Raw genomic sequence first — 26,055 nt, 5'->3', positions numbered from 1 at the left:
TCACCTGCTGTAGAACAACACAACACATGTTATGATAAGTGTACTATATTATGTATTGGATCACAAAATGGTTCTCTAGTAAATTAGTAAGAATGTCTCACACCATGTTCAAGAATTGCCTTTTCCCCTTTATTCAGTATACAACCGCTCACTTTCGGTTATTTGAAATCGAAATCTCCAAAATATTCATATTTTTTAAACAAGCCATAGAAAGTTGGTTGAAATTTCAGTTTAATCCACCTGAAAAGACAGAACAAATAATACAACAAATATTGTGGTTAAACTCAAATATACTAATTGATAAAAAGAAATGTTCCTCTATAAAAAAAGGTAATCTTTGTAAATGATATCATAATAGGACTAGTGGAGTTATGTCACACATGCAGCTAACACAGACATACTTTATGGAAATGTTTGGTCTTGTAACGAGTGCACTGAGAGTCGGGGAGAAAGTTCAGGGAGTGAGTGTTTTAATAAATAAACAAAACAATAAACAAAAACAACGCACAGACAAGAAACAGAAACAATGACGCCTGGGGAAGGAACCAAAGGGAGTGACATATATAGGGCAGGTAATCAAGGAGATGATGGAGTCCAGGTGAGTATCATAATGTGCTGATGCGCTTAACGGTGGTGACAGGTGCGCACCAAAACGAGCAGCCTGGTGACCTAGAGGCCAGAGAGGGAGCACATGTGACAGCTCTACCCAAAATTATAACCAACTAATTGCAATATTACCACAAAAATGGTAGAGGCAAGTAGAAGGGGGAAAAAGTAAGGAACTTGTCTGTTGGCCCTGCATTAAAGACCAAAATTGGTTAAAGAAATTGTGATAAATAAAAATATATACCAATTTCATTTAAGGACCAAAAAATTGACAGCTGTGCCATATAAATTGCAAAATTTCAAAAATAGATTTTTGATGTACCGATTCCATGGCACATGGTTTATGAATTGACATGCAAAATGATGCCGGATTCAAAACTTTGATTTTCTTTATTTCAATTATTATACAAAATTCTTGCAACTGATAGAATGTTATATATATGGGGGATAAAATCTTCCCAGCTCTGCAGATTTTGCTGTGAGGAGGCAGAGTCATTAGATCATTTATTTTGGTATTGTCCTTAATGTAGCTAATTTTTGGTCACAGGTCCAGGAATGGCTGAAGAATTGCAACATTTACCTAGAACTAACGCTGCAGATAGCAATACTGTGTGACTTGAAAAGTCATAGTCAATCAATCAATAATATAAAAATGTCATCTTTAATTTAAAATCTGTAGAAACTATGAGAATATAAAGGTCTAAAAACAAACAAAATATAACTATTGTAAAATAGATTGTGTCTGTTAAATGTGTATAGTATGTATAAGCTGGAAGTAGAAGCCTAAGTGTTATTGTTAATTTGTTTACTCTAATTGGGGGAAGGGTGATAGGGTTTGCGAGGAATAATAAAGGAAGGTATATTCTAAATGAAGTGTATATGTGTATATACACTACCGTTCAAAGGTTTGGGGTCACTTAGAAATGTCCTTGTTTTTTAAAGAATTTTTAAAAAATTGTCCATTATAATAACATCAAATTGATCAGAAATACAGTGTAGACATTGTTAATGTTGTAAATGACTATTGTAGCTGGAAACGGCTGATTTTTATTAATGGAATATCTACATAGGCAAACAGAGGCCCATTATCAGCAACCATCACTCCTGTGTTCCAATGGCACATTGTGTTAGCTAATACAAGTTTTCCATTTTAAAAGGCTAATTAATCATTAGAAAACCGTTTTGCAATTATGTTAGCACAACTGAAAATTGTTGTTCTGATTAAAGAAGCAATAAAACTGGCCTTCTTTAGACTAGTTGAGTATCTGGAGCATAAGCATTTGTGGGTTCGATTACAGGCTCAAAATGGCCAGAAACAAAGAACTTTCTTCTGAAACTCGTCAGTCTATTCTTGTTCTGAGAAATGAAGGCTATTCCATGCGAGAAATTTCCAAGAAACTGAAGATCTCGTACAACGCTGTGTACTACTCCCTTCACAGAACAGTGCAAACTGGTTCTAACCAGAATAGAAAAAGAGGAGTGGGAGGCCCCGGTGCACAACTGAGCGAGAGGACCAGCACATTAGAGTGTCTAGTTTGAGAAACAGATGCCTCACAAGTCCTCAACTGGTAGCTTCATTAAATAGTACCTGCCAAACACCAGTCTCAACGTCAACAGTGAAGAGGCGACTCCGGGATGCTGGCCTTCTAGGCAGAGTTGCAAAGAAAAAGCCATATCTCAGACTGGCCAATAAAAAGAAAAGACTAAGATGGGCAAAAGAACACAGACTCTGGACAGAGGAACTCTGCCTAGAAGGCCAGCATCCCAGAGTTGCTAAGAGCTAATCAACAGTTCAGACAGACAGACAGGCAGGCAGGCAGGCAGGCAGGCAGGCAGGCAGACAGGCAGGGAGAGCGAGAGAGAGACAGACAGAGAGGGAGAGGGGGGAGAGAGAGACAGAGAGACAGACAGAGGGAGAGAGGGGGGAGAGAGAGACATACAGATAGAGGGAGAGATGGGGAGAGAGAGAGAGAGGAAGAGAGACAGAGAGAGGGGGAAGGGGAGAGAGGGAGAGAGATCTGTTGTGTGAAGAAGACAATGGTCGCCTCCTTCAACAAACCCCACTTAGACCGCAGCAACACTGACAGACTCCCAGCGTACACCACTCCATAGGTCCCCCGGCCCAGCACCACACAGTCCGTCTTCTCGTTAATGTCATACCGCAACACACACAAACACTCGCTCACACAGTCACAGACACACACACACGCAGAAAGAGGGAGAAGGACAACGAGAGAGCTCGAGAGATGGAGAGAGAGGACACAGAGAGAGCTAGAGGGATGGAGAGAGAGAAGGACAGAGCGAGAGCTAGAGGGGTGGAGAGAGAGGACACAGAGAGAGTGAGAGGGGTGGAGAGAGAGGACACGGAGAGAGCTAGAGGGATGGAGAGAGAGAAGGACAGAGAGAGAGAGCTAGAGGGATGGAGAGAGAGAAGGACAGAGAGAGAGAGCTAGAGGGATGGAGAGAGAAGGACAGAGAGAGAGAGGGATGGAGAGAGTGGACACAGAGAAAGCTAGAGGGATGGAGAGAGAGAAACAGAGAGTGGGAGGGATGGAGAGAGAGAGAAACACAGAGAGAGAGAGAGAGCTAGAGGGATGGAGAGAGAGAGAAACACAGAGAGAGAGAGAGCTAGAGGGATGGAGAGAGAGGACAGAGAGAGAGCTAGAGGGATGGAGAGAGAGGACAGAGAGAGCTAGAGGGATGGAGAGAGAGAATGACAGATAGAGAGCTAGGAGGGATGGAGAGAGAGAAGGACAGAGAGAGAGCTAGAGGGATGGAGAGAGAGAAGGACAGAGAGAGAGAGCTAGAGGGATGGAGTATGTGTGCTTTTACCAGATTGGAGGTTTGAGTTTGAAGAGTTTTTCTGCAGCCTGAGTAGCTTTATGTCGTTAGCTAACATACTAATGGTGAAGAACAGTAACTAACATCCCATTCATTGTTAATCTTCTCTAACAAGCCCTTGCGACCCAGTAAACTCTTTAACCTTACTCCTGGGAGAGAGAGAGAGCAAAAGAGAGAGAGCAAAAGAGAGAGTGAGTGACTAAACAACAGGGAAGTGAGTATTGATCTCTGGGGAACCCCGGTGACACAGTCAAGTTAAGGGTGTCGGGGATAGGTGTACAATTAAGGGTTTACGGGTGTACTACAGTAGTGTAGAGTTCTTACTTTTGTCCAGCAACAATGAGCAGAATAGCCACGTTGATACCAAAGTAGAGAGGTGGCTGGAGTTCAAAACATTTCCTGTACCTAGAGAGAGTAAGAGAGACAACTTATAGCCTACAAGGCCCCTTTCTTGGGGACAGTGCCTCATGGGACATAGCCACATGGCCCCCTGCTTTCTCGGGCTCCTGGGCTTCAGTCCTGGCAAACCTGTGTGTGTTTGTCTCACCACTGGATGGCGTTGTCCCTGTTCTTGGTGTCTTCACAGTCAGATTCGAGGAAGATGTCCTTGCAGATCCGTCCACACAGACAGAACATGTCCGGAACCGGGTGGTCACATGACTTAACACATGTAACATCACACCTAGAGCCTGCTCCCTGTCCCCTTGGCAGTTCCTCCTTGAAACATGTTGGTATTACAGACTCACGTTTCGGCATCACTGTGCCTTCCTCAGGGTGATGTCATGAATACTTGAACCAGATTATGTAGACAAACAGTGCAATTAGTGCAACCAATGACAATAGTGAGGGGTGTTTACATACACCTTAGCCAAATACATTTAAACTCCGTTTTTCACTATTCCTGACATTTAATCCTAGTAAAAATTCCCTGTCTGGTCAGTTAGGATCACCACTTTATTTTAAGAATGTGAAGAGAATTATTTATTTCAGCTTTTGTTTCTTTCATCACATTCCCAGTGGGTCAGAAGTTTACATTCACTCAATTCGTTTTTGGTAGCGATGCCTTTAAATTGTTTAACTTCGGTCAAACGTTTCGGGTAGCCTTCCACAAGCTTCCTACAATAAGTTGGGTGAATTTTGGCCCATTCCTCCTGACAGAGCTGGTGTAACTGAGTCAGATTTGTAGGCCTCCTTGCTCGCACATGCTTTTTCCTCGAAACATAATGATGGCCATTATGGCCAAACAGTTCTATTTTTGTTTCATCAGACCAGAGGACATTTCTCCAAAAAGTACGATCTTTGTCCCCATGTGCAGTTACAACCCGTGGTCTGGCTTTTTAATGGCAGTTTTGGAGCAGTGGCTTCTTCCTTGCTGAGCGGCCTTTCAGGTTATGTTGATATAGGACTCGTTTTACTGTGGATATAGATACTTTTGTACCCGTTTCCTCCAGCATCTTCACAAGGTCCTTTGCTGTTGTTCTGGGATTGATTTGCACTTTTCGCACCAAAGTAAGTTTATCTCTAGGAGACAGAAGGCATCCCATGGTGTTTATACTTGCGAACTATTGTTTGTATAGATGAACGTGGTACCTTCAGGCATTTGGAAATTGCTCCCAAGGATGAACCATTTTTTTTTCTGATGTCAAGCAAAGAGGCACTGAGTTTGAAGGTAGGCCTTAAAATACATCCACAGGTACACCTCCAATTGACTCAAATGATGTCAATTAGCCTATCAGAAGCTTCTAAAGCCATGACATCATTTTCTGGAATGTTCCAAGCTGTTTAAAGGCACAGTCAACTTAGTGTATGTAAACTTCTGACCCACTGGAATTGTGATACAGTGAATTATAAGTGAAATAATCTGTCTGTAAAATATTCTTGAAAATGTCCTAGATGTCCAAATCGACTTGCCAAAACTATAGTTTGTTAACAAGAAATTTGTGGAGTGGTTGAAAAACAAGTTTTAATGACTCCAACCTAAGTGTATATAAACTCCTGACTTCAATTGTATATTGTTGAAGAAGAATTCGTCCAGTATGAGGTGAGTAATCGCTGCCCTGATATCTAGAAGCTTTTTTCCCGTCATAAGACACAGTGGCAGAAACATCATGTACAAAATAAGTCACAAATAACGCGAAAAAACATACACAATAGCACAATTGGTTACGGGATCGTAAACCAGCAGCCATCTCCTTCAGCGCCATATATAATCCACTGTGTGTCCTCTGATCTGACACCCCCAGACAGCCAGCCAAGCTGAGTTATGTCCACCGTCTGAGGACATTCTTGAAGTGTCGCACACGATCTGTGTCTTTAATCAAAACAACACACACACACACACACACACACACACACACAAAACAACATGCACACACTACCTGATGAGACAGAGATGGTAACACACTTGTCTACAACACACACAGCAGTTTATACAAGCAAGAAAACGGCAGCCTGTATGTGTGTTGAGGAATGTGTGTGTGTCCAGCGCTCTGATGTTCGACCAGACTAATTACCGTAATCAACAGAGTAAAGAGCAGTGGAGGGGCACTGGACAAACACACACAAACAATGCACACGTGGGGTGGCAGGTAGCCTAGCGGTTAGAGCGTTGGACTAGTAACCGAAAGGTCGCAAGATTGAATCCCCGAGCTGACAAGCTACAAATCTGTCGTTCTGCCCCTGAACAAGGCTGTTAACCCACTGTTCCTAGGCCGTCGTTGTAAATAAGAATTTGTTCTTAAGTGACTTGCCTAGTTAAATAAAAGGTAAATAAAAAAGTGTGTTTGGGTTGGGCAAGGTAAGGTAGTGTGAGACAGTAACTGATACTGTAGCTCCCCCTACTGGGGGTAGGGTGACAGACAGGTTGGTTGAGTTTATTTTTATTTTATTAAAATCAGCACACATCCATAATCTTCATCTTTAGAATACTGGAATATAAAAGTCTATTTCACTTTCCTGGAGATATGAAGTCCACAAACGGTCTTTATGTCATCAGAAAGAAAGACATCTAAAACAGGAAGGAAGGCCACAGTGTGGGGTTGCCATAGAAACCTTGTATGCTGACACACACACTCTAACAGCAGGTGAAGGTGTTCCAGGTGTTTTGAGTAGCGTGATGTCAGACAGAATAGTAGTGAGGCTACGCCCCTGATCCAGAACACTCCAATCAGATAGCAGGAAACAAAAAAAATAAGCAAGCCTTTTCAACACAAACAGACAAGAGGGGATTGGGATCGTCTGTCATTGATGTTGATTTCTGGCACAAACTAGTTCGTCTGAACCCTTCCCAGGGATGATGTCACACTCTGGCTCCAGCGTGAGGTGATGTCATCAATATGCGCCAGGGAGGGTGAAAGGTCATTTAAATAAACTCCTCTTAATCTTCTCCACCTCCATCTGAAAAAGACAAACACCAAATGTAATGTATAGCTAAGATGAAAAATGTAGCAGCGGTAAATGAATGTTGTTCAGCACTAGACGGCGAGCATCTCTAGATGTGTTCACCTGCATAGTAAGGCGGATCCTCTTCTCCTCATCCAGGTCACTGGACAAATGCTTCATCTCCTGCCTGGGACAGAGACACCAGTCACTCACACTATTAACACACACACACACACACACACACACACACACACACACACACACACACACACACACACACACACACACCTGTGTTGGCTCTTCAGCAGTTCTACAGAGGCTCTCAGCTCTCTCAGTTGTCCCCTCAGCTCCTCCAGGGTGGGCGTCGGCCTGGGCTCAGGGGAAGGGCTTATACATGAAGAGGTGGGTTTTGTGTATGAAGGGGAGGGGCTTATAGGGCGGAGGGCCAGGCTTTCTGTCGACGGTGGGTGAAGGACAGCAGGCTTGGGTGGCAGCACACCCTTACTGTCAGGTACCTGTGGGGTATGTCACAAATCAGGATTCATGAGTTAGCCAGCTAACTTACTTAAATGTTTGGAAATAACCTCCCATTTGTTAGGAATACATGCTTGAAATGGGCATGGATTGATTCTATTGTTTCAACCAGCAACTCATACACAGGTCTAGGTTCATTAATAAACCAGAAATCCTTTTTATTTTTCGCAGGCCAACTTGATGGTCCGGGAATAGACAAACACACACAATATACTACACACAATATACTCCGATTCACTGCTAAAATGTAATTCACCACATTTAAATTCAACAAATTCTTACAGTGATGGTGGGAAGTGCTTTCCTCTCCTGCAGCTCCTTTTCTCTGTCCTTCCCCCTTCTCTGCTCCTCCTTTTCTCTGTCCTTCCCCCTTCTCTGCTCCTCCTTTTCTCTGTCCTTCCCCTTTCTCTGCTCCTCCACCACAGGAGAGTCCAGCTGGTCAATACTGGACAGAGAAGACTGAGAGAGAGAAGAGGAGAGAGGTGTCATCAAGACATGTTAAAGAGAAGGATGTGTGCGTGTGTGTACACTTACTGTGCTGATGATCAGGGAGCGTGGTCTGCGGACGAGGACTCTTGGTCGCATTGCGGTGGGATGGCTTAGTTTCTCTGTAGACAAGACTAGCGAGTCCAAATAAACCACATCTACACACAGACACACATTATATTGTTAATCCACAGGAACACATAACATCTTACCAGAGAACAGGCACAAACAAACACACAGTTCCCTGACCAATATGAAGGCTAGGGCAGCTAATCCCTCACATATGGACAGAGAGAGAGAGAGAGAGAACTGAGGATCTTCATTCATATTCAAACCTCTCTGTCTCTTAAGTCAGCCAATTCCCTACTCTGATTGGACTAGTGTCCTGTCACATAACTGTCAAACTGCCCCAGGTCTGCCCCTTGTCCTCTCAGTCAAACTCACCGATGTCTTTTGACATGTCAGAGGCAGAATCTGGAGTCACAGCCCCACCCTCAGATTTAGGGCTCTCACACCTGAACAGGCAGACCAGTTGACAACTTTAGTGTGTGTGTGTGTGTGTGTGTGTGTGTGGTGTGTGTGTGTGTGTGTGTGTGTGTGTGTGTGTGTGTGTGTGTGTGTGTGTGTGTGTGTGTGCGTGCGTGCGTGCGTGCGTGCGTGCGTGCGTGCGTGCGTGCGTGCGTGCGTGTGTGCGCGTACTGACGGTACAGAAGGAGGTCTTTCAGGTCTGTCTGGGCCTCGGGGAGGGAGGTGGGAGGAGCTTGTCTTTGGTGGGCGGGGCTTTTTTGGAGGGATGGACGGAAGGGCGGGCTTAGGGATTTCTCCAACCTTCACCTCCTCACCTACACACAAAAACATAAACACATTCACATACACACACAAACACATATACGGATGGGATAAGTGGGGATGGCACACGCGCAGGTGCGCGCACATGCGCACACACACACACACACACACACACACACACACACACACACACACACACACACACGTGTAGAGGTGAGGTGTGAGCCAGCTGAAGAGGCGAAGAGAGTTAAGGCAGGCAGGCTGAATAGGGCCATATAGGGTAGTAGTCAGGCTGCAGCAAGCCGAAGCAGGCATTGTAGATGATTGTGGAATAGTGTAGTATAGTAAAGGTAGTAGTAGTAGTATAGTAGTAGTAGTATAGTAGTAGTAGTAGTAGTAGTAGTAGTAGTAGTAGTAGTAGTAGTAGTAGTAGTAGTAGTACCTCTGTTGTCATCAGATCTGTGATGCAGAGTTAGTAGCTTTTTTATAGTATTACTGTAGTAGTACTGTAGTACCTTTGTTGTCGTCAGGTGGTCTGTGAGGCACGTGCTCTGGGCGCTCCGGGGGTACCTTCCTGACCTCTGACCTTTTCTCTACAGGTCACAGGGGTCAGCGGTCAACTGAGGGTGACATTACTGACACTCTTCCCTATAGATATCTCTATCTTTGGTTCTCTCTCTGTTTAATTATCACCATTTGGTTCTCTGCCTATTTAATTATCACCATTGCTCCTAGTTTCTATCTCTCTCCCTTACACACACTAACACAAAACAGAGAAGAGCAGAGATGGAGATAGAAAGAATATTGAGAGACGCACAAAATGGTACCAGTGCCTGAGTGGAGAAGAGCAGAGAGGAGAGATAGAGGATTGTGATAAAGGAGAAGTAAGGTGAAGAAAAATAGGGAGATTACCTGTGGAGAGAGGAGATGAGGGATTACCTGTGGAGAGAGGAGATTACCTGTGGAGAGAGGAGATGGGGGATTACCTGTGGAGAGAGGAGATGAGAGGAGATGGGGGATTACCTGTGGAGAGAGGAGATGAGAGGAGATGGGGGATTACCTGTGGAGAGAGGAGATTACCTGTGGAGAGAGGAGATTACCTGTGGAGAGAGGAGATTACCTGTGGAGAGAGGAGATGGGGGATTACCTGTGGAGAGAGGAGATTACCTGTGGAGAGAGTAGATGGGGGATTACCTGTGGAGAGAGGAGATTACCTGTGGAGAGAGTAGATGGGGGATTACCTGTGGAGAGAGTAGATGACCTGTGGAGAGAGGAGATGGGGGATTACCTGTGGAGAGAGTAGATGGGGGATTACCTGTGGAGAGAGGAGATGAGGGATTACCTGTGGAGAGAGGAGATGGGGGATTACCTGTGGAGAGAGTAGATGACCTGTGGAGAGAGGAGATGGGGGATTACCTGTGGAGAGAGTAGATGGGGGATTACCTGTGGAGAGAGGAGATGAGGGATTACCTGTGGAGAGAGGAGATGGGGGATTACCTGTGGAGAGAGGAGATGGGGGATTACCTGTGGAGAGAGTAGATGGGGGATTACCTGTGGAGAGAGTAGATGGGGGATTACCTGTGGAGAGAGGAGATGAGGGATTACCTGTGGAGAGAGGAGATGGGGGATTACCTGTGGAGAGAGGAGATGGGGGATTACCTGTGGAGAGAGGAGATGGGGGATTACCTGTGGAGAGAGTAGATGGGGGATTACCTGTGGAGAGAGGAGATGGGGGATTACCTGTGGAGAGAGTAGATGGGGGATTACCTGTGGAGAGAGGAGATGGGGGATTACCTGTGGTGTGTTTACCCGAAGGGACACTGGGGGGAGGCGGCTTCTTTGGTCTCTGGAAACGCACACAAAGAAACACTAAGTGATTTTGCTCTCATGGAATGTCATTCCTTGAACACTATAATAACAGTACAAATCAAATGATATTTGTGCGTCTTACCTCTTTCTCCACATCAGGTATTAACAGCTTGACAAAGTTATCAGGGAAGACTCCCTTTCTCCCCCCTATCTCCCCCATCCACCACCCCGCATCAGCACAGTCCTACAACACACAGAATCCACACACAGGTTAAACACACTAGGCTTGGGCGGTATACAGTATAAACTCTTACCGGGGTATTTGGAAATAGCCACGGGATGGTTTTTCAATACCGTTGAAACTATTTTCAATAATTTGAATATTTGTAGCTACTTTAAGTAAATACCTGCAGTCAACTTGTGCAATACATTAGGAGATAAAGCAGATCACATTCTTCATGTCACCTGTCACATTATTTAAGATTAGGAAGCTTAACGTAGTTCCACACAACAGTTGAGCCAGTCACGTGTTTGTGAGTCCAGCTGTGTATTGACAGGGGTCAAGGTTTATATTGAAAGTCAACACTGGTTTTTTGCTACAATAGAGTGATCAGGGACGTGCAACTATAGTTTTCCTTCACATAAAATACATCAGTGCAACACATTCAGCAGAAAACAGCTTCATTGTCATCAGATGACTACAGAAGTGTGACGGTAATTGGCTGGCAGCCACACAAGTAAATGAGCTTACAATGAAAAAGCAAGGTCTTTCTTTGCAAATAATGATGCATGGCCATTATTTTTCTAATGTTTATCATAAAAAGAATGTAACCAGCTACATTACCTAATGTTTCGCTTAAAGTTAATCTTGCATTTTACCAGAGAAAAATAGGCTGGCTACACCAAGAAAAGTACCAGAGAAAATTAGCTCCACATCAGTCACAGCGCTGTCTGCTGATAGAATGCCCGTTCCTGAATTCTCATCCGAGTGGAGAAGCGCAACTGAAGCACAAAATTAGAAATTACAATAAGAAGCAAGATAGATCTGCATTTACCAAACGCAGCAATATATTTCTTATGCATTTTATCTTTTTCGTTTATTTTCATTTGTGCTCGTTAGCATATTTAGCTAGCAGCCTCCATGGAAATTCACCTTTAGTTGTGCTAATTTTGTTAGCATTCTGGTAAAAGACGCACAATGGGTATTTTGTCGCCCCCTTGTGTACCGAACTGGTAATACAGTCAATCCCGACGTGAGAGAAGGACAGTCTGGATACAACCCAAGCATAATACACACCGGGGTTGGGGTCAATTAAAATGTAATTGGAAATTGCAATTACATTTTTGAATTCACTCATGAAGGGGAGAATTTATGTTGAATACAAAACAATCTTCCAGCTATGGAATTGTAATTGAATTGTAATTGGACTGTTTGAATTTAATTGGAATTGTAAAAGCATTTCATCTTTGGAATTGAATGGGAATTGGCCTATATGGATAGGCCTAAATTGAAATGTTTCTTACAGAAGAAATATGAAAAGCATATGCATAACCATGGCAGCAATTGAAAGGGAACAGTTTGGATATTATGGGAATATTATTATTATTATTACATCTTAGGGGTGGACCAGCTTAATATGTTGGAACGATTGTTGCTTCCATCAATGTAATAGTCTGCATCATTTCCAATCCCCCATATCTTTTTTTGGTAAATATATATATATCCACATACATACATACATACATACATACATACATACATACATACATACATACACTTATTGTTATAATATACATTTATTATTTCCCACAAACCCTACCACCCTTCCCCCAATTGGAGTAAACTAATAACCAATAACACTTATGCTTCTACCTTCAGTTTATACATCTTATACACATTTTACAACTATCTATTTTACAATAGTTATATTTTGTTTGTTTTTAGTCCTTCCTCTATTTCTGATGTCCATCCAGTTTGATTTGTATTTCTAACTGTGCTATTTCACAAAATGTATGAACCTATATACATTTTACAGACCCCGTATGTTTTACATTGGTTATCTTGTTATTAGTCACACCCTTCAGCTCCATTCAACCCCTCCCATCTATCTCTCAACACCATCCATTTTGGATTTCTATTTGCCATATATTTTTCAACTGTGCTGTAATGCTTCTCAAAAGTACTGAACCTTTCTATTCTCATAGCTTCTACAGATTGTTTTTGCTAAAATAATTATTATATTATTGATTGATTGACTATGGCTTTTCAAATCAGCCAGTATTGATATCTGTAGCGTTAGTTCTAGGCAAATGTTGCAATTCTTCAGTCATTCCTGGACCTGTGACCAAAAACGAGCTACATATGGACAATACCAAAATAAATGATCTAATGACTCTGCCTCCTCACAGCAAAATCTGCAGAGCTGGGAAGATTGTATCCCCCATATATACACTGCTCCAAAAAATAAAGGGAACACTAAAATAACACATCCTAGATCTGAATGAATGAAATAATCTTATTAAATACTTTTTTCTTTACATAGTTGAATGTGCTGACAACAAAATCACACAAAAATAATCAATGGAAATCCAATTTATCAACCCATGGAGGTCTGGATTTGGAGTCACACTCAAAATTAAAGTGGAAAACCACACTACAGGCTGATCCAACTTTGATGTAATGTCCTTAAAACAAGTCAAAATTAGGCTCAGTAGTGTGTGTGGCCTCCGCGTGCCTGCATGACCTCCCTACAACGCCTGGGCATGCTCCTGATGAGGTGGCGGATGGTCTCCTGAGGGATCTCCTCCCAGACCTGGACTAAAGCAGCCGCCAACTCCTGGAAAGTCTGTGGTGCAACGTGGCGTTGGTGGATGGAGCGAGACATGATGTCCCAGATGTGCTCAATTGGATTCAGGTCTGGGGAACGGGCGGGCCAGTCCATAGCATCAATGCCTTCTTCTTGCAGGAACTGCTGACACACTCCAGCCACATGAGGTCTAGCATTGTCTTGCGTTAGGAGGAACCCAGGGCCAACCGCCCCAGCATATGGTCTCACAAGGGGTCTGAGGATCTCATCTCGGTACCTAATGGCAGTCAGGCTACCACTGGCGAGCACATGGAGGGCTGTGCGGGCCCCCCAAAGAAATGCCACCCCACACCATGACTGACCCACTGCCAAACCGGTCATGCTGGAGGATGCTGCAGGCAGCAGAACGTTCTCCACGGCGTCTCCAGACTCTGTCACGTCTGTCACGTGCTCAGTGTGAACCTGCTTTCATCTGTGAAGAGCACAGGGCGCCAGTGGTGAATTTGCCAATCTTGGTGTTCTCTGGCAAATGCCAAACGTCCTGCACGGTGTTGGGCTGTAAGCACAACCCCCACCTGTGGACGTCGGGCCCTCATACCACCCTTATGGAGTCTGTTTCTGACCGTTTGAGCAGACACATGCACATTTGTGGCCTGCTGGAGGTCATTTTGCAGGGCTCTGGCATTGCTCCTCCTGCTCCTCCTTGCACAAAGGCGGAGGTAGCGGTCCTGCTGCTGGGTTGTTGCCCTCCTACGGCCTCCTCCACGTCTCCTGATGTACTGGCCTGTCTCCTGGTAGCGCCTCCATGCTCTGGACACTACGCTGACAGACACAGCAAACCTTCTTGCCACAGCTCACATTGATGTGCCATCCTGGATGAGCGGCACTACCTGAGCCACTTGTGTGGGTTGTAGACTCCGTCTCATGCTACCACTAGAGTGAAAGCACCGCCAGCATTCAAAAGTGACCAAAACATCAGCCAGGAAGCATAGGAACTGAGAAGTGGTCTGTGGTCACCACCTGCAGAACCACTCCTTTATTGGGGGTGTCTTGCTAATTGCCTATAATTTCCACCTGTTGTCTATTCCATTTGCACAACAGCATGTGAAATTTACTGTCAATCAGTGTTGCTTCCTAAGTGGACAGTTTAAATTGAAAAATTTGAAGTTTTGAATCCGGCGTTGTTTTGCGTATCAATTCATAAACCATGTGCCATGGAATAGGTACATCGAAAATCTCTTCCCAACTATTTTGCAATTTATATGGCACAGCTGTCAGTTTTTTTGGTCCTTAAATGAAATTGGTGTATCTTTTTATTTCACACACTTTTTTTTAACCATTTATGGTCTTTAATGCAGGGCCGACAGACAAGTTCCTTACTTTTTTCCCCTTCTACTTGCCTCTTCCATTTTTGTGGTAATGCTGCAATTAGTTGGTTATAATTTTGGGTAGAGCAGACATTTCCATATGTCTGTGTTAGCTGCATGTGTGACATAACTCCACCAGTCCTATTTATGATATCATTCACAAAAAGTCTACCTTTTTAAAAAATGTCTTCAAAAAAGACGTTTTATTTTTTAATCAATTAGTATATTTGAGTTTAACCAAAATATTTGTTGTATTATTTGTTCTGTCTTTTCAGGTGGATCAAACTGAAATTGCAACCAACTTTCTATGGCTTGTTTAAAAATAAAAATAAATATTTTGGAGATGATTTCATTTTCAAACAACCGAAAGTGAGCAGGTGTAATCTGAATAAAGGGAAAAAGGCCATTCTTGAACATGGGATGAGACATTCCTACCAATTTACTAGAGAACCAGTTTGGATTTAAGTATAACTTTTGTATGACTGATGCCTTTAGTGAGAGTTAAAATGCTTTAATATTGTATCATTTCTGCCCTCCGAATTCATATTCGTTATATAAATAGGCCCTTTTAATTTTGTCTGGCTTGCCATTCCAAATAAAATTGTATATTTTTTGTTAATTAAATTTTAAAAGCAGGTCACTAGGTGTAGGCAAAACCATAAGCAAATAGGTAAACTGTGATATGACTAAAGAGTTAATCAGGATGATTTTTACACAAATAGACAGGTATTTTCCTTTCCATGGTAGCAAGAGCTTATCTATTTTTGCTAACTTTCTATAAAAATGTATTGGAATGAGAATTTATTTCTTTTGGGATTTGTATACCGAGTATGTCCACATCTCCGTCAGACCATTTAATTGGTAAACTACATGGTAATGTGAAATTTGCATTTTCTTTGTGATCCAATACGTAATATAGTACACTTAGAATTTGGTTTTAATCCAGAGGATAGCAAAAGAATCTAGATCCTCTATGAATCTGTGGAGAGATTCTAATTGTGGTTTTAAAAGAAAACATGAATCATCAGCATACAATGACACCTTCGTTTTTAAGCCACGGATTTCTAATCCCTTAATATTATTGTTGGATCTAATTTTAACAGTTAACATTTCGTTGGCAATAATAAATAGATATGCCGATAGTGGACAACCTTGTTTTACTCCTCTAGATAGTTTTAAACTTTCTGAGATGTAGCCATTATTTACTATTTTACACCTAGGGTTACTATACATAACTTTAACCCATTTAATAAGAGATTCCCCAAAATTTAAATATTCTAGGCATTTATATATAAACTCCAGTCGTACTTTATCAAAAGCCTTTTCAAAATCAGCTATGAAAACCAGGCCTGGTGTCCCCGATATTTCATAGTATTCTATTGTTTCCAGTACTTGTCTTATATTATCTCCAACGTATCATCCATGTAAAAAACCTGTCTGATTAGGATGAATAATATCTGACAATACTTTTTTAATTCTATGCGCCAAGCATTTTGCTAGGATTTTCGCATCACAACACTGAAGTGTAAGAGGCCTCCACTTTTTTAAATGGACTGGATCTTTACATATACCACTTGGGTCCTGTTTCAGTAATAATGATATCAAACCTTGTTGCGTGTCCGATAATCTACCATTTATATAGGAGTGGTTAAAACATGCTAATAATGGTCCTCTGAATATATATAAAAAAAGTTTGGTATACTGTACTTCCACTGGTATGCCATCCAGCCCTGGAGTTTTCCCAGCCTTATAGGCTTTAATTGCAAGTTCCTCCTCTGTAATTTGGCCTTCACATGAGTCTTTCCTGTACAGATGTTAATTTTACATTATTAATATAGAAAAAAAATCCATACAATTAGCTTCGGTTAGTGGAGATGGAGGAGACTGAAACGAAAACATATTCTTAAAGTACTTTACTTCTTTCAAAATATCATTCGGTGAATCATGCATGACTCCATTGGTAACAAGTTTCAATAAAAAAAATGTTGGTAGCATTTCTATATTGAAGATCGAAAAAGAATTGGTGTATTTTCCCCTATATTCCATCCTGTTCGCTTTATTTTTATCATATTTATAATATTACACTGGATCTTTCTTGAATAAGTTCCTCCATTTCTTTTTGTTTTTCCTCTAACTTATTCTGTGCCTCTATGGTACAGTTTTTATTGCGATCTAACTGTACTGTTAGTCCTTCAATTTCCTTTGTTAATATGGACTCTTTTGATCTAAATTGCTTTTGTTTTATAGATGAGTACTGAATTGTATTTCACCACTCACCATAATGAGACACAACTTGAAATTCTATTTATCAAAATATATGTTTGTAAACGTACCATTAAAAAGTAACATGATGATTGAGTGCCCATATAGCTGTACCATGATATTTGCATTGCTACTAAGTAAACCTCCAATTGGTCCCCACTATTCCACCCGCTAAAAGCCCTCCTCATCCTGAGTTGGGATGTCATCCCAATGCCTTGCAGACCACCCCTGAGCCCCCATATCCCATAGCCCTGAAAAGACTGGGATCCATCCTTGGAAAAGAGCACACAGTGCCATTTACAGAACAGAAGTAGATCAACCGCCAAATGCATTTCCATCGCCCTCACCTCGATTTGTATTATATATAGCCATCAAAAAAAAAATATATTTTTAAATCCTGTTTCTTATTTTCCATAATTAGCTATTAATATTTGTAGTAATGTAGGCAATTTATGCAAAGAATTTTACCTCTCACCAGTCTCGCCATTACCAAAATTACATTATTGCAAGCAATTATTATATTAGTTGTGGGATATGCACATACACCCACACACACTCAACCCTTTCCCCCTACACAACCATAGGCTCACATTCTCAACAGTTCCACCATCCCAGAGCCCAACTCAAGAAAGGTCTTGATTTACAAATGCATATACAGTTGCATGAGAAGGCCTGCAAGACTGTGCAAAAAAATGGGCAGAAATGGGGAGATTTTATTAACCATTGTCACGTCCTAGATGATGGAGGTCAAATGTACCCCTTTCACTGAAACACGGTCCCCCGTATTGACCATATTCCCAGGCATCTCCATACAGTCAGACTTTTGATTTTGTACCACCAGGGCCATAATAATATACCCCCTCTCTGAATGTCCGAGTGTGACCCCCTCACCATGGGTTACTGCAGCTAGTGTTGCCAGCACTGCCACTGCCTGGGTGGGCCACCCCACCGGAATCCCCACCGGCTAGGTACAAGGTCGCCAAGGTTCTCATTAGCAGCTTTGAGAATTTCCTTGTATATTATGCTCTCCCATCAGGGGGCTTTGGCTTTGCAGGACCAACCCTGCCAAGCAGGCTCAGAATCTTGAGGGGGCAGTGCTGCTCTAGAAGGTCTCTGACCGCATTTTGGCTGCATACAGACCGCTTACAACAGGCCCATAAAACAGTTAGGGTGTATAGGGTTGTGGACCGTTCCATCAATATAGGATCATAAATAAATAAATTAGATGTAGAATTTATTTTTAAAATGTAGTTCCCCATGATAGGACAATAAATAAATTAGATGTAGAATTTATTTGAAAATGCTGTTCCACCATGATAGGACAATAAATAAATGAAATGTATAATTCATTATAAATGTATATCCCTCATCTGCACAACATTGAAAGCTCTCTCACAACACCTGCTCACAGCAATACATTGGTTCTGGGATACGCAACCATTTCCTTTCTCACTCAACGCCACACTTTCCCAAACATAAAAAACACACACCACACCATCCACACATACTGTGCCTTCTGTTTACTGAGTTTTTATCTTCACCAAGTTGAATTAGTGCTTTTGTGTTCCAATTAGTTATATTTGAAGATAGATAGAAAAGCTATATTTGTTGTTGTATTATTACAATCCATAACCGGGCTAGAATTGTGTTTCATTATTTTCCTTGTCTATAATAACTTTGTAATTGTTTAAATAACCATGGAGTAGTCTTTGTGTCTCTGAACAACTGGTTATCAATATATAGTTTATCGACGACGAGAGCTACTCGTTTCCCTTTTAATCTATTTTCCTTGAAAATTGGATACAGAACTTTACAGGTAAGGACACAACAGTTCACCTGACAAGACTGAATCCAAACATTACACTGTTGATTGTATGATCATTTTACATTTACTGTACTTTTTGCTGCATTTGTTGATAAAGAAATCTGAAAATATTCTGGATACACTCAGTAACATGATAAGAATATTCTTGGTATATTTGGGGTAGCTGCAACATAAGACGAAAAACTGGTGTCTCCAAGTGGTCACACACCTCTCCAAAGTGTGCACAGTTATTTAGTCATTTCAATGCACTTTTATGACTCAAAGAAGAGTCTTCAACTATAAGGTGCTTTTGTAGCTCTCCTAGCTGTGCCGTTGAGGAACTAGAGCAAGCACACTTTTTACTTGTTTTGTTGGAACACAACCCTGCGTCACACAATAACTGTTGTTTACCCAATCCAAAAAAACAGTCCATTATAATTCAATCTGGGTCAGGTGGGCATCATTTGAAGGTCTGTTCTATTGCCAACATGACTAGCTAAGTTATAAAATATAATATGACATGGACTAGTCTTTGATGTGTATAGAAAGATGTGTATTCAGGTCCGTATAGGCTCCTTCTGTTCAGGACAACCCAGGGTATGACACCATGTCATCTGGTAACTGTACATCAAACAGGCTCCTTCTGTTCAGGACAACCCAGGGTATGACAGTATGTCATCTGGTAACTGTACATCAAACATAGTGATCATAAACGCTGACACTGTATATGACAGTAGTTTTATGATATAGAAATGTGATGGTGTTTGGTTTGTCTGTATGACATCAAAGCGGTATTTATTATAATCCTCAACGGCTAATTTCCCTCAGACCAAAAATGTGCAAAAGTTGCCCAATTAGCAGGAGGAATGGGGGCAACTTCTTGGCGTGCGGTGCTCAAGTTCAAAATGGCTGTCAGTCAAAATCCACACAGCGCTGTGAACCGAAGAGCCAGAGCTCTGACATCATGTATAGCATGTTACTGTACAGCCACTGAGCTCTGACATCATGTATAGCATGTTACTGTATAGCCACTGAGCTCTGACATCATGTATAGCATGTTACTGTACAGCCACTGAGTTCTGACGTCATGTATAGGCATGTTACTGTATAGCCACTGAGCTCTGACATCATGTATAGCATGTTACTGTATAGCCACTGAGCTCTGACATCATGTATAGCATGTTACTGTATAGCCACTGAGCTCTGACGTCATGTATAGCATGTTACTGTACAGCCACTGAGCTCTGACATCATGTATAGCATGTTACTGTACAGCCACTGAGCTCTGACGTCATGTATAGCATGTTACTGTACAGCCACTGAGCTCTGACATCATGTATAGCATGTTACTGTACAGCCACTGAGCTCTGACGTCATGTATAGCATGTTACTGTATAGCCACTGAGCTCTGACATCATGTATAGCATGTTACTGTACAGCCACTGAGCTCTGACGTCATGTATAGCATGTTACTGTACAGCCACTGAGCTCTGACATCATGTATAGCATGTTACTGTAGCCACTGAGCTCTGACATCATGTATAGCATGTTACTGTATAGCCACTGAGCTCTGACATCATGTATAGCATGTTACTGTATAGCCACTGAGCTCTGACATCATGTATAGCATGTTACTGTACAGCCACTGAGCTCTGACGTCATGTATAGCATGTTACTGTATAGCCACTGAGCTCTGACATCATGTTACTGTACAGCCACTGAGCTCTGACGTCATGTATAGCATGTTACTGTATAGCCACTGAGCTCTGACATCATGTATAGCATGTTACTGTACAGCCACTGAGCTCTGACGTCATGTATAGCATGTTACTGTACAGCCACTGAGCTCTGACATCATGTATAGCATGTTACTGTAGCCATTGAGCTCTGACATCATGTATAGCATGTTACTGTATAGCCACTGAGCTCTGACATCATGTATAGCATGTTACTGTACAGCCACTGAGCTCTGACGTCATGTATAGCATGTTACTGTACAGCCACTGAGCTCTGACGTCATGTATAGCATGTTACTGTACAGCCACTGAGCTCTGACGTCATGTATAGCATGTTACTGTACAGCCACTGAGCTCTGACATCATGTATAGCATGTTACTGTAGCCACTGAGCTCTGACATCATGTATAGCATGTTACTGTATAGCCACTGAGCTCTGACATCATGTATAGCATGTTACTGTATAGCCACTGAGCTCTGACATCATGTATAGCATGTTACTGTACAGCCACTGAGCTCTGACGTCATGTATAGCATGTTACTGTATAGCCACTGAGCTCTGACATCATGTTACTGTACAGCCACTGAGCTCTGACGTCATGTATAGCATGTTACTGTATAGCCACTGAGCTCTGACATCATGTATAGCATGTTACTGTACAGCCACTGAGCTCTGACGTCATGTATAGCATGTTACTGTACAGCCACTGAGCTCTGACATCATGTATAGCATGTTACTGTAGCCACTGAGCTCTGACATCATGTATAGCATGTTACTGTATAGCCACTGAGCTCTGACATCATGTATAGCATGTTACTGTACAGCCACTGAGCTCTGACGTCATGTATAGCATGTTACTGTACAGCCACTGAGCTCTGACGTCATGTATAGCATGTTACTGTATAGCCACTGAGCTCTGACATCATGTATAGCATGTTACTGTACAGCCACTGAGCTCTGACATCATGTATAGCATGTTACTGTAGCCACTGAGCTCTGACATCATGTATAGCATGTTACTGTATAGCCACTGAGCTCTGACGTCATGTATAGCATGTTACTGTATAGCCACTGAGCTCTGACGTCATGTATAGCATGTTACTGTATAGCCACTGAGCTCTGACGTCATGTATAGCATGTTACTGTAGCCACTGAGCTCTGACGTCATGTATAGCATGTTACTGTATAGCCACTGAGCTCTGACATCATGTATAGCATGTTACTGTATAGCCACTGAGCTCTGACGACATGTATAGCATGTTACTGTAGCCACTGAGCTCTGACGTCATGTATAGCATGTTACTGTATAGCCACTGACCTCTGACATCATGTATAGCATGTTACTGTACAGCCACTGAGCTCTGACATCATGTATAGCATGTTACTGTACAGCCACTGCGTTCCAACTTAGGTGCTTATTAGTGCCCAAATCTGCCATTTTCAACCCGTATACAGGTACGAGTGGAAAGGGCTACTTGAATTGGAATTCAATATTTATACATCTCCCCGTTAATGGATTTAATGCACTTAAAATAAAGAATTTACTGCAGAATTTGAATTAAATGGAATTTGGAATTTACAGGTAGAGGGAATTGAATTGGAATTGAATTTGTGGAATTAACCCCAAACCTGATACACACATGCACAACCGCATGCATGGACTCTGATGTTAGACACACACACCCTGTTGATTATGGTGACAATCTCTCCCTCTTTCATTGACAGCTCGTCTTCGTTATTGGCGTCGTACGGGAAGATGACCTTACACAGCTCACGGCCTGGGAACCAATCAGAATACAGACACTCACGTTGAATCCCAAAACTCAGGTTTATTAAAGTAAATCAAGAGACTCAGCAGGTGTGAATCTTTATCTTATTCTAGGTGTGAAACAGGAAGTGAGAGACTGTCTAGAAGATCCCAGGCCCCTCCCTCTCACCTTTCACCATGCCCTCAGGTTCCGCCTTCATGGTTTCCAGGGAAACAGAGGGTGATTTCCTAACCTGTGCCTAGAGGAGAAGAGGGAAACACACAGGAAACTACATTCCCAGAATACTCCATTTGCGATCAATTCCGGACAGACTGGGCTCTGTCTATGTGGCACACACACACACACACACACACACACACCACACACAGAGAGAGCCCGGTCTGTCTCAAACACACACTTCTCTGTTTCACACTCAGAAGAACATCCCAACTCCTCTGCCCCTCTCTCTCCCCCAGTCCCTCTTCACCTCCCTCCCTCCCTCCAGTCCCATTTCCCTCTCCCTCCACAACTTCCTGCCTCTCTCTCGCTCTTTCCTCCCACTGCATCCCTCTTTCTACCCAGTCGAGCTGTTCTAATTTCAAGCCATGTGGAGTGCACACACACACACACACACACACACTAACTGGTCAACCATGGTTAAAGTAACGTCAGACTGACACACAGCTGGATACTCCTCAGCCCTCGGGGGAAGATAGAGTTCAGTCTAGTACAGAAGTTAACTGTAGACGCTTTGTATTTTTTGGAGGTGGGGCAATCTGATCCTCCATCTGTGTTTAAAGGCTACTACCAGGAACTACCCCCCATAGTAATAGTAACCCCCCCCCCCATTCTAAAACCCCTCTCCCACCACCAGCCCAATTATCATTAGAGAACAGAAATTACACTTCCCATAAACCACCACTACACAGCCACCCGCACAGCAGGACAGGCTGCAAAATATCGTACACACATCAGCACAAACACAGCCTGACACGTACCCAAACTCACACACACAACAAAAATGCACACGCAGACACAGATCAATATACTCATACACAACAAACATTACACAAGACACACCCTAAACCAAACATGACCCTGCCATCATCCACACAGTCCCGTTATAAATCAGACTCAGCGAGAGTGTGACAAGAGAAAAGAAAACGAGAGAGAGCAAAGTGAAGAGAGAGAGAGAGAGAGAGAGAGAGAAAAGGGGAGAGAACAAAGTGGAGAGAGAGAGAGAGAAAAGGAGAGAGAACAAAGTGAAGAGAGAGAGAGTGAGAGAGAGAGAGAGAGAGAGAGAGAGAGAGAGAGAGAAAAGGGGAGAGAGCAAAGTGGAGAGAGAGAGAGAGAAAAGAAGAACAAAGTGAAAGAGAGTGAGAGAGAGAGTGAGAGAGAGAGAGAGAGAGAGAGAGAAAAGGAGAGCAAAGTGGAGAGCGAGAGAGAGAGCAAAGTGGAGAGAGAGAGAGAGAAAAGGAGAGAGATCAAAGTGAAGAGAGAGAGAGAAAAGGGGAGAGAGCAAAGTGGAGAGAGAGAGAGAGAGTGAGAGAGAGAGAGAGAGAGAGAGAGAGAGAGAGAGAAAAGGAGAGCAAAGTAGAGAGCGAGAGAGAGAGCAAAGTGGAGAGAGAGAGAGAGAGAGAGAGAAAAGGTGAGAGAACAAAGTGAAGAGAGAGAGAGAGAGAAAGAAGAGAGAACAAAGTGGAGAGAGAACAAAGTGAAGAGAGAGAGAGAGTGAGAGAGAGAAAAGGGGAGAGAGCAAAGTGGAGAGAGAGAGAGTGAGAGAGAGAGAGAGAAAAGGAGACAGAGCAAAGTGGAGAGAGAGAGAGAAAAGGAGACAGAACAAAGTGAAGACAGAGAGAAAAGGAGACAGAACAAAGTGAAGAGAGAGAGGAGACAGAACAAAGTGAAGAGAGAGAGAAAAGGAGACAGAACAAAGTGAAGACAGAGAGAAAAGGAGACAGAACAAAGTGAAGAGAGAGAGAAAAGGAGACAGAACAAAGTGAAGAGAGAGAAAAGGAGACAGAACAAAGTGAAGAGAGAGAGAAAAGGAGACAGAACAAAGTGAAGACAGAGAGAAAAGGAGACAGAACAAAGTGAAGAGAGAGAGAAAAGGAGACAGAGCAAAGTGAAGAGAGAGAAAAGGAGACAGAACAAAGTGAAGACAGAGAAAAGGAGACAGAACAAAGTGAAGAGAGAGAGAAAAGGAGACAGAACAAAGTGAAGAGAGAGAAAAGGAGACAGAACAAAGTGAAGAGAGAGAGAAAAGGAGACAGAACAAAGTGAAGACAGAGAGAAAAGGAGACAGAACAAAGTGAAGAGAGAGAGAAAAGGAGACAGAACAAAGTGAAGAGAGAGAGAAAAGGAGACAGAGCAAAGTGAAGAGAGAGAAAAGGAGACAGAACAAAGTGAAGAGAGAGAGAAAAGGAGACAGAACAAAGTGAAGAGAGAGAGAAAAGGAGACAGAACAAAGTGAAGAGAGAGAAAAGGAGACAGAACAAAGTGAAGAGAGAGAGAAAAGGAGACAGAACAAAGTGAAGAGAGAGAGAAAAGGAGACAGAACAAAGTGAAGAGAGAGAGAAAAGGAGACAGAACAAAGTGAAGACAGAGAAAAGGAGACAGAACAAAGTGAAGAGAGAGAGAAAAGGAGACAGAACAAAGTGAAGAGAGAGAAAAGGAGACAGAACAAAGTGAAGAGAGAGAAAAGGAGACAGAGCAAAGTGAAGAGAGAGAAAAGGAGACAGAGCAAAGTGAAGAGAGAGAGAAAAGGAGACAGAACAAAGTGAAGAGAGAGAGAAAAGGAGACAGAACAAAGTGAAGAGAGAGAGAAAAGGAGAGACGTAGGCTTGTCTTACCCTAGTCCTGTGGTTCTAGACACAGCCCTGCTATATCTGTCCTGCCAGCCACAGTGACTCAGTGTGTGTGTGTGTGTGTGTGTGTGTGTGTGTACACGTAGGTGAAAACCTCTACTGCCTCTCCCTCCGTTACTCCCTGTAGAGCGCTCTCACACGCCTTCATCACTGAACGGTGTGTGTGTGTGTGTGTGTGTGTGTGTGTGTGTGTGTGTGTGTGTGTGTGTGTGTGTGTGTGTGTGTGTGTGTGTGTGATATAATATGAGGTACTTCCTGAAACTGAGAGACAGGAAAAGGAGGAGCTTGGAATGGACTTCCTCCCCCATTTACACGTAAACACTGACATCGTATACAGATGTAGGATCTTAACTTGTCGTGCAGCGTTTCCCAAACTCGGTCCTCGGGACCCCAAGAGGGGTACGGTTTGGTTTTTGCACTAGCACTACACAGCTGATTCAAATGATCAAAGCTAGATGATTATTTGAGTCAGCTGTGTAGTGCTAGGGGAACAAAAACTAAATGTACACCCTTGTAGTCCCAAGGACCGAGTTTGGGAAACCTGTGTATTTCAGGTTTAAAAAGGCTTCCAAACGTTTGTGATTTTCACTTTAAAAATGTCAGACATGATTTACCCTAAAGAAAAATGTCCATTAATTATAATCCATTTAATAATTCACATTTCCTGATGCTGAATAATTATTTTCCTGCTTTAGCAAACTGGCTCAAATTAAATCCTACATCTGTATGCACCATTAAAGGGATAGTTCAGGCAGAATCTATATTTGGGTGGAATTACCCTTACCTTGAGTTGTGTCTGAAGGCCCATAGTGACAGAATCCACAATAATCCATTGTTTCCTTCTGCCACAGCCAGGAGCTTACATAATTAGGATCATCTAAGTTCATGAATTTAAACTGCTGGACTAGTGTGGATTCTGTCACTATGGGCCTTCAGACACAACTCAAGGTAAGGGTAATTCCACCCAAATATAGATTCTGCCTGAACTATCCCTTTAAGTGTGTGTGTGTGTGTGTG

General features: G+C 42.5%; 1 protein-coding gene across 3 annotated transcripts in view; it reads right to left on the bottom strand.

Moving 5' to 3' along the window:
• Positions 1 to 6,314: 6,314 nt before the first annotated feature.
• Positions 6,315 to 26,055, bottom strand: part of sh3k1 (SH3 domain-containing kinase-binding protein 1) — a 36,630-nt gene continuing 16,889 nt past the window's right edge. Inside the window, 12 exon segments of one of the 3 annotated variants that reach the window (NM_001140537.1) lie at positions 6,315 to 6,843; positions 6,952 to 7,015; positions 7,117 to 7,343; positions 7,645 to 7,821; positions 7,897 to 8,006; positions 8,293 to 8,363; positions 8,552 to 8,690; positions 9,153 to 9,230; positions 10,432 to 10,483; positions 10,589 to 10,690; positions 22,107 to 22,201; positions 22,361 to 22,430. In NM_001140537.1, the coding sequence (NP_001134009.1) occupies positions 6,805 to 6,843; positions 6,952 to 7,015; positions 7,117 to 7,343; positions 7,645 to 7,821; positions 7,897 to 8,006; positions 8,293 to 8,363; positions 8,552 to 8,690; positions 9,153 to 9,230; positions 10,432 to 10,483; positions 10,589 to 10,690; positions 22,107 to 22,201; positions 22,361 to 22,430 (1,224 nt within the window). In that variant the 3' untranslated portion in view covers positions 6,315 to 6,804. 3 annotated transcript variants of the gene reach the window in all.

This window comes from Salmo salar, chromosome 29, assembly GCF_965601325.2.
Source record: "Salmo salar chromosome 29, fSalSal1, whole genome shotgun sequence".
In the NCBI taxonomy this organism is placed as follows: Eukaryota; Metazoa; Chordata; class Actinopteri; order Salmoniformes; family Salmonidae; genus Salmo; species Salmo salar.
Note: the sequence above shows the minus strand (reverse complement) of the source record. Positions and strands in the feature narration are given on the sequence as shown.